Genomic DNA, 10,101 nt, shown 5'->3' with positions numbered 1-10,101 from the left:
TGGGAACTAGATTCAATCACTGTGCTCTTACCTCAAGCCCCCCTTAACTTTCTGTGGCACTGAGTAAAATAACAATGTTCTCTACCACTTGGTCTCCTGGCCTATAATAATCCCAGTCACTTCTCTATTACACCTTCTATGATATCCCTTTTCATGTAACACTGCATTAAATATTCAGGATATTCAGCAAAGGCATTTTCATTGTACATAGGTTTAACAGCTCATCTTTCTATCAACTCGTTTAGTATGAATTGAGAAGAAATTTCAAAAGCCCTGGCGGTAAATCTAGGAATTTGTGGTATTACAATGATTTGTATGGCGAGAAAAATATATGAATTAAACACACTTCACTTTTTCACAATTCTGGTCATCAGAAAATAATCATCTTTTTGTTCAATCTGGCCATATCACGGTGGAAGGTATAAGTATGTATTTTTATACTGTGTTGCATTCAGAGGCTTCAAAACTGAGTTGGCAGACTTAAGGGGGAAACCAGACATTATAAACCCGTGGCTAATGCTAATAATGATAACCACGTGAAGTCATCCTCTCCTTCTCCCTAAAGTTTAATAGAGTTTATTCGACCCAATGGGCAGCCACCAATCCTGTGGGAGCAAGAAGAGGGGCAGAGGGATAAGGCAAGTTCTACTAGGCATTACAGAGGGCATGGGGAGGACGGGGGGGGGGGGGCGGGGAGAGGTTACACATGGCTGCTGTTTCCAGGGGGCAGTTCCATGGATTTTTAACCCCTTTTTTGTTTAGCAATGGTTGGTTCCATCCTTATACAGTCCATCTAACCAGAGATTTTGTGCATTAGTATGGTCTGTACCAACTTGTAGATGTATTGCACAAAAATGAAGGCTGACAATGGTGCACTTCAATTGCAATTGTACATGGCACTTTCAGGTTTGGGGAAAACATATAGCACTAGGCCTATATAGATGGCACATCAACATTTTTTTGTTAACGCTTTTCAGCACCTTGTAAAGACAAAACGATAAGGATTATAGCGTACTTGTTACTCCACATACAGACGTTTCGGTCATTCTACTCAGCCCAACCAACAATGAATCCCAATTTAAGTCCTACTGTGGGACTAAATTCCTGGCAATGTTTATTCAAAATTATTTGTTCCACAGGTATTGTGATATGCACTGATCAAAACAGATTTCATGTCCCAACTCGCTCCATATTGGGATATCCTTCTCTTGCTTTCACAATTCCTTTATAAACTTAAACTTAAATATATTTATATTATTGAACATTTATATTGCCAATACATTTCTTTCATCTAGTTCAGCTTCAAACTATAAAATTATGTATTCTGCTCAAAGGAAAATAAAAACCAATATTAATTTCTGTAAGATGAATCACCTAGTACTTCCATATGCAGATTCAAATAAACTCAGAACTGAAACAATTCCACACAGAACTGATAATCCAGTGGGAAGCTAAAGGTAAAGCTAATCCTGCTACCAACTGTCTCTGCAGAGGCCACCAGTGAGGGAGGAAGCAGTAGCCAGGCACCTCTCCACCGTGCCTGGGTCCAGCTCCAGCTGAGAGCTCCCTCCCTCCTGCTGTCAACTGTAACTGCTGAACTTTGCAACTGATATTGTAGTGCCTGAATTTGCTTTCCTTTTCCCCCTCCTCCTCCTCCCTCCCAATCCCCTTTCCTTTTGTGTCATGTCTTTTAGATTGTAAGCCTGTGGGCACGGACTGTCAAGAAATACTTTTGTAAGCTGCCGTGAGAGCCTTTTTTGGCTGAATGGAGGCATAAAAATCCTTAAATAAATAAAATAAATAAATAAATAAAGACTTCATACCTGTATGCACTGACTGTAAGGTCCTATGTTGGCAGGGGCCCAGTGAGAAATGCTCTGTACATGCATAACCTGCTTCTGATAACAAGGCACATCACTGATCATCCCAGCATACTTATGTGTGAGGCAGTCCATCTGAAACCAGAGTCCTTCAGGCAAGGGGGCTTCTACACAGACTCTGAAAAATTGGAAGGCAGAGGTTTTTCATTTGTGGCATTTCAACAACAACAACAAAGTTCAACCGCAGCTTTTAAAGCTCAGCTAAAAAAATTTCTTTTTCCTAAAGCTTTTAAAACGTGATTTTGTTCTGACTTTATACTGTTAGTTTTACCCTACCCAGTGCCTGTTTACCCTACCCTGTGCCTGTTTGCTTTCTCTTCCCCTCCTTATTGTTTTATTATGGTTTTATTAGAATGTAAGCCTATGCGGCAGGGTCTTGCTATTTACTGTTTTACTCTGTACAGCACCATGTACACTGATGGTGCTATATAAATAAATAAATAAATAAATAAATAAATAATAATAATAATAATAATAATTGTATACTGCTTAATATAATAAAATCTCCAAGTGGTCTACATAGAAAAATATTAAAAATCATATCTAGTACAATTTGACACTAAAAAAATCCAACTTGCAACAGTAAAGGTTAAGCTAAAAAGAGAGAGTAAAATGGAGCAGAACAATGAAAAGCTAGTCTAAACAAGTACGTTTTCAGGAGGCATTTACAACACATCCCATTTTCTGTCTTCTGAAACGTGCAAGGGAAGGTGTTTCATGGGATGGGTACCACTACTGAGAAGGCCCGCTTTCAAGATGTTATGTGGTGACATTCTGTTGGTCATGGAATGGCCAAAAAAGCCCTCCTCTGAAGATCTTCCAATTTAATTCCTGTCTGTGGTTGGACACTCTATGAATTACCTTTTTCCTGTTTCTCAGGACTGGTTCATACCATGTTTTGTAGGGAGTGGAGGCTGAGCAAGGTGTCCTCATTAGATGCCTTTACTGCCCTTTCCCAGTAAGCCTACCTCCTCTTAACTACTGTCTGGAACCAATCTGCTCAACTACCCAGAGGAAGAATGCAAGGCAAGTGGAGGCTGCAGCTCCTTGCTCTTGCCACTGCTTGCACCCTGGGAAAGGACAGATGAACAGGCAGCAATCAGTAAGCAGGAGCAACAGCAGAGCCAGGAGGCTCTGGCTCTATTCCATCTGCTGGGGAATAGACCTCAGTAAGTACCCAATGACACCAAGCCCTGACACTGTCGCTGGTTCTCTATATCAGGAGCGAGGAAGGTCTTTATTATGGACTGGATGTGAGTGGGCATGGCCAAGCCCACTGATGTCATCCTCCCATTTTGCCTTTCTCTGTTGCTGAGAGAAGCATGGCATTCCATGCCTCCTTCAGCATGGAGATAAGGACTTGGTCGCTGCTCCCCTCTCCAGCTAAGTCCCTGTTACATATCCTCACTGTCATTTCCAATCTGTGTTCAGGGGATAGCAATGGGGAGTCCTCTGCACACTGCTCATCCTCCCAATTCACAGGTCAGACATAACAGCGAGGTTTCCTTGGGGCAGGGCTTGGAGGCAGAGTTTCAGCCCCTGGAGGAATCCAAGGAAGCTTTGTAGGCCAGATGAAGAACCTCTGCAGGTTGTATTAGGTCCACAGGACAGATGTTCCCCATCCCTGCTTTTTATCTAAATACACGTAGGTATAGGAAAATACACAATGGGTTGTATCCAGACATGTCCCTCCATAATTAAAATGATTCCTTCCATTTGCAGAACTGGGATCCAATGGAGGCTGCCTGGTGCAGGAAGGGGGCAGAGCAGTATCCACAGGACACCCAAGAAGTGCCATCACCCTCTGACTCAGAGGAGTGGACCCAAGGAGCAGGTCCCAAGTGGCTCCTCATTCCTCCCAAGAAAAGCCAATGCTTACAGGAAAAGGCCGCTGGCCCTTTAACAACCAAATACAGCACTGGACATAAGGGGCAATGGAGGCTCCAGAAAGTGTGCACTTCCCCCGCTGTATTAACGGTGGTCGTAAGACCCCATTGACGCAGCAGGAAGAAGTGAGCAGTTTTGGCTGTGAGGATGAATGGCTGCTGAGTGCTCATCCGGCCGAGTCGAGCTGAACCTCAGAAGAAGCTCATGCAGCCCGACGAGCGGGGGCAGGGACGGCAAAGGGGTGAGCATATGACAGGGCGGGCGTGGCTGAGTTCTCCCACCCAAGGTGTTCCCACTCAACGTTGGGGTAATTTGACAGTACTCTAGCAGCAGGAGTGCTCTCCCTGGTCCAGAAATAAATTCTGGGTCTGGTGCCTGTGGGGCCGGCTGTAGTATTAAAAGGGCTGCTAATCCATTTGCCTGTCCCACATTGTGCCTCCTTCCCTGAGCTGTCATCCAGAACGGACAATGAAATCTCAAGAGAGAGCACGCCCATTCAGCTGCCTAGTGACTATGCAGCACCACAGCTTGGCAGATCACTCCAGAGGCCTCCTGCTTTCTATATCCTTCTTGCTTATAACATGGAGGGTTGAAACTTAATTCCATTATTTCTGGGCCTCTTCTCAACCGATTATATATTGGGATAACACATAGAAATTATGGGGCATGACATTAATAAGGAACACTGGATATTTATCTCAACGAAGTCTCCAATGCAATGAGTTTCACAGAGATCCAATTACTAGTAAAGCTATTACTAAGTAAGGAGAAATATATCTTATTAACTGGAATAAGTAATAAAGTCCTCAACAGGAAAAAAAATCCTAAAGAATTTCCTTCTTATAAAATATTTTATGCAGCATTAAAAATATTTTAATTGTAGAGTCCTTATTTCATTAACTTTATATATTAACATTTTTATTAAGAAACTAGAAATGAAATACATGTGAAGAGGGTTCCAAATTAAGAGGAATGAGAAGGAAAACATGCTTGTGCTGAATTCACTATTAAGCCCCCAATATGGCTATTCAATCAGGAGGTAAAACGGCAGTGATGGAAGCAACACTGCAGGCATAACCACATAAAAGTAAAAGGCTGGACACGGCTGTTGCTACACAGCAGAGCTGGAAAATGATTGGGAAAATATCTGCCTATGGCTGTGAGCTGCATGGCAGGACAAGGTGAACAGTAGAGCATCTTGTCTTCTCGTCTCTTGAATAGCAGCCCCCTAACAGCGCAATGGAGTCTGCTTTAAAAATGCTCCTGAGTCACAGAAACAGGCTGCAAGTTTATGGAAACCGACGCTCAAGTGGGAAATGGAGGAAGCCTCACTGCATCTGCATCGGTTCACTAAGAGAGCACATTCCTTCAGATACTGCATCCTATTTTAGGCACTGCAGACGATTTTCTTCTAAAAGAGGAGAAAAACTCACCTGTTATTTAAATATGCCACTTTTGCCCATTAGCAGTGGCCGTTAATGCTGCATGCCGCTGCAGGTACATTAGCTATTTCAATTAGGCTTCTATGAGATGGGATGCTAGGTTTGTGAGGAGCTACTTCAATGGCAGAGAGCCTGGACTCGCCATGAGGCAAGAGTGCTTTCAGGAGCACGCATGCCTCTTCTACGATGGTAGGTATACACCTGGGATATGTAAGGCCCTTATTTAAGAAGCGGCCATTTACACGCAGCTGCTAAAACAGAGAGTAAAAGATCATGTCTTCAAAGAGAGACATACAAATGGGTGAAAGGAAGCCCAGAACCAAATGACTGAGAGAAACCAAGTCAGAAGAAAAATCATAAATAAAGCAGTAGCAACAACGGCGGATATTCCAGTGTATCATAAATATAAGGCAGCAGTAGTTTGAGCCTACCTGGCTGGGGGACACAAATCAAATGCTGTCATATAGACAGAATTTATCACAGCAAAATCCTTCATGCTCTTCATGTACAGATGGACCAAAATAATATCTGTCAATTCCAATCCTTTTGAATTCAGATGAGCTGCACGTGGAACAAAATAATGCAGCTGTTAAAGACATGAAACATTAAATTTGTACAGAATGATAGCTGGAATATTTTAGCAAAGTACTTCCCAATGAAAAGTAAATTGTAACAGCTATACAGCCTCGTAGATTGACTGAAGCCTTATAATAGAGCAACAATGGCTTTAGAAAGATATTTAGAAAGGGACACTAATTTCTGATATATTGCATGGACAGCTATTTCATTTTTTCTATCTAAAACACCTTTGTATAACGTTACATTCTTGTATTGTCCAAAGTGACTTAATCAGAATGGTTTGCAAACATCAGCAGAGATTCAAAGAATTGTGAGCAGAAGGCATGAGCAATGCTACTAAGCACTGCATAATGTTCAGGAGTTCACCCGGTTCTACAGAAATTCTCATGCTTATTATTATTATTATTATTATTTATTTATTTATATAGCACCATCAATGTACATGGTGCTGTACAGAGTAAAACAGTAAATAGCAAGGCCCTTCAGCTTCCGCATAAGGTTGCACAAACAGTACGATCCCTTGGGATTTCTCTCAGCATCGGCCAAGTCCTGTTATCTTTTCTCATATATGGAAGGACACCTTTAGTTCTGCCCCTGTGTGGTAACAGAAGAAAAATCAAGGGTGTGTGAGGAAAATTGTGTAATCATATTAGAGGTGTTTACTGGAGTCCATCTCAAAGCAAAGGTGTTTTAATAAATGATTAGAGGTGATTTCTAGCTCAATAACTTGGAGATATTGTTAGGGTCATGAACAGCTACTACACTGGCATTCATGCCAAGCTCAGAAAGGTCCCTACCTACAAGGTTAGAGGTGGTCTATAAAATTCCATAAAGGTAGTTAATAGTGGATAATTTCTAGGAAGTGGTTATGTTCTAATGAGGCACCAAATTCAGGGCTGATGAAGATGAAACAAATTGTCTCTTAACAGTGGTTAAGGGACTGGGGGCACCCCACAAGAGGGAATCCTCCCCCTGCCCTGTCCCTCTCAAAAGCAGATACTACTACGATTAAGGATAATCAGGTTCAGTGCTTAACAGGGATTTTCAGCCAGCTTCAAGCTCCAGTTTAAAATCCTGCTTAAGCAGAAAGCCTGGTTAGACTTAACTGCAATTCATACTGGTACCAATATATCCGTTGGATCACAGGAATCAAGTTAGTTTATTAGGACCCAACATGTTTTCAAGTACAGAAACACAGGGTCAACTAGTTTCTTCAGAGGAACACCTTAAGCAGTCTTGGATAATATCCTTGGAAAGAGGAATTTGCTTCAGGGAGAGGAAGTCTACATACTGATGGAGGATCAGGATTGCACTGACCAGCAACACCCCCTTCGTGCTGATATATGCTCAGCCTCAAAGAGAACAGGCTCTACACATGTAGAGATGAACTATCATAAGATTCCACCAGGTGAAGGGGAGTCCTGATTGCTGCTGGGCACCATGATGTGGACTGGAAACAACCTACCAGAGCGATCCCGCTCAACCCTCATATATTGGGTGAATGCATGAAGGTGTCATAAGTATCAAAACCCCCTCCCCCACACACACCAAACTCCCTTCATTAGGTCTACATTGGTCCATAGAACTCACATTCCTAATAAGCCCAATCTTGTTTTGAAAACACATATTCTGGACAATAGCCTAGAACAGTATCTTATTTGACATTACCGCTAACATAAATCACATTGCACTAGTGTAAGCGACCACTAGCACAATGCCAATAGCGTTTGCTGGCGAGACAGATTTTCTGGGAGAATCCACTGCACCAGCAAACATTATTGGCATTGCAATAGAGGTCGCTTACACTAGCACAACTTAATTTACGTTAGTGGTAGAATCGAATAGGATATTGCCGTCTTTTAAGGGCTCATGCACAGTCAACAGCTAATGCTTCTTCTTTCTTGATGTGAACTGTGTAAGGAAAAAAGAAAGGTAGTCAAGAAAGGTTGCAGATGCTACTTCTGGAAAAAAGGATTTCTCATTTCGGGTGGATATTGATTATAAAAGTAGTCTTACACAACTGCCCTTCTTCACACATTACACAAATTACCTAGTACAAGTCAAGGACTTACCGAACGACCAAATAATATTAACATCAGACATAACTTGTAAGGTTACTGGTCCTCGCATTTGCTGATTGGACCAGTAACCCCATCCTGTCTTTACCCTTTAAAACCCCATCCAGTCTTACCCTTTAATCTGTCCTCCCTAACACCCAATTCCCAATATTGCCCAGAGTTCCAGTGCCCCTGCTCGGCATTGAAAAAGACTCCCTTTCTCAGCGCTCACCAGGGAACTGCTGTTATCTACAATCAAGGCCTGGGGAGGAAGGTACTGGGTGATTCAGCCCTGCTTACTTCTGAGGCTTGCCCTGTTTACTTCTGTAAACATGCTGTTCATGCTTACTTGTCATTAAAAATGGAGATGCTTGGTTTTGGGGATGTTATTTGAAAGTGGTGCTCAGTGATCCATTCCAGCTTACTCCTAAGTTGACATGCTGAAGCTCATCCTGCTTTCGTCTGAGTAGGTTTAAAATCGGTAAGAATCATATCTTGTCCCCATTCACTTTGCCCGTGGCCTGAAAAAAGTTCCCCACCCCTGCTGTAAGGAAGAGGTCCTCCTAGCACCTCCTAATTTAGGGACGGACAACTAAAATGAGGTGGGGTGGGCAGGGGCTTTCATGGGCCAAATGATATCAAATGTAGTATGGCTATATCCCCTGATGCCATTTGGTTGGCTTCGCTGTGCACAGGCTTCTCCCAATGGGGAAGGCTCATTCACAGTGAAGGCTCATTCACCTGACCTGCTCCTTGACTTGTTCGTCACCTTCCCCGCATGGGGAGGGGAAGATCAAGCGCAGCACACTTGTCTGGTGCTTGGAAGGGGAGCAGCTCCATCAATATCCGAGAAGAATATGCCCATTTTGCAAATAATATATGTAATGTAATTGTGGCATCTGGTTCGTGGGCTTTTAAAACATCTTTGGTGTAGAGCTGCCTTCTCCAAACTGGTACCCTCAGATGTATTCGACTGCAACTCCCAGCATTCCTGACCATTGACCATGCTAGCAGAGGCTGATGGGAGTTGTGGTCCAAAACATGCAGAGGGCACAGGTTATACAGATATTTTGAGGTGTTTGACTGCTGGAAGCAGAGTAGCACTGAACATTATCTTTTCATTCTATAAACTATAAACTATTCTATAAACTAATAGGCCTGTGGCCTTAATACTGAGAGTTAGGACTACTTCATGTGTTATGCAGTGAACCAGCAGATTTCCATTTGGCAGAGCACAAGCCTTTTCAAAGGGCATTAAAGCAATTAGCCTTGCAAGAAGGCTTTTGTTTCCTCCATCTTCACACCAGGATACAGAACAGGCTGGAAGAGTGAGCGGACAGCAGGTATGGCTGTTCCAGGAAAAGGTTATAACACATATAACACATACCTGAAGAGTCTCAGCAATGTTTTGGCAAAGAAACCTGTAGTAGTTCCTTTTGATGACAGGACCATAATTCAGTCACTGTCCCCACCCCCTGCTCAGAAAGCAAAATAAATATCCACAGGAAATACAAGTATTACCTGGGACCAAAATGCTAGTAGTTTGCCAGAAATGGAAAACAATAGTTTAAATGTAAGTAATCTGCCAAAAAACCAGCAGGCTTCATAGCCTCCAGCCAGAAACACAACCACTACTTTTCGTTTCCTGCTAATGGAAAGAACGGCAAAGGCATACACAGTTTGGATTGGCTGGGGCCCATGGAAATATAACAAGAACCAAGTAAATGTTAGAGAGCCCCATTGCTTCAATTTACATATTATGCCCAAAAGATTTATGCAGAACATTGCTGCTTTTACCTACAAGTCTGATTACATCCTCCTTGCTGATTTCCAGGTTGTTAGGAACTAGCTTAAGGGTCCTTTGGAAAGCATGCCGCCTCTTGCTTTGCAAAATAGCTAGCGCTTCCTTATCATTCTGTATTCAGTCGTGAACTCAGCTGCACAAGCCAAATGTTAAGGTTTTATGAGCCAATGCATCAAAAGTATCCGTGAACAAGAATACAAGCTTGCCCATTGCAGCCTCAGAGAGCAATTTCCATTTTTATGAATGAAAAAGATGCCTGCATAAACATTTCTTTATTTAAAAGTGTAAAAATGAGGAAAGATGCAGAACAAAATGGAAGCATTTTGTTTTATATGCCAATATCTTGTAAGGGTTTGATAGTAAGAAATCCAGCTACCAGAATTCCCAAGACAGCAATTCTTTCCTTGCATTAAGTACATAAATGAGATTTAAAGCCACTGACCTAATCCTAG

General features: G+C 42.4%; 1 protein-coding gene across 1 annotated transcript in view; it reads right to left on the bottom strand.

The window, feature by feature from the left end:
* Positions 1-10,101, bottom strand: part of DPH6 (diphthamine biosynthesis 6) — a 260,810-nt gene that overhangs the window by 134,569 nt on the left and 116,140 nt on the right. Inside the window, exons 11-12 of the mRNA XM_063118884.1 lie at positions 5,641-5,770; positions 1,824-1,998 (exon numbers count right to left, since the gene is read on the bottom strand). Coding sequence (XP_062974954.1) covers positions 1,824-1,998; positions 5,641-5,770 — 305 coding nt within the window. The remainder of the gene's footprint in view (positions 1-1,823; positions 1,999-5,640; positions 5,771-10,101) is intronic.

The sequence above is a fragment of the Elgaria multicarinata genome, chromosome 2 (assembly GCF_023053635.1).
Source record: "Elgaria multicarinata webbii isolate HBS135686 ecotype San Diego chromosome 2, rElgMul1.1.pri, whole genome shotgun sequence".
NCBI lineage: Eukaryota > Metazoa > Chordata > Lepidosauria > Squamata > Anguidae > Elgaria > Elgaria multicarinata.
This window is presented reverse-complemented; position numbering and strand designations above follow the sequence as displayed.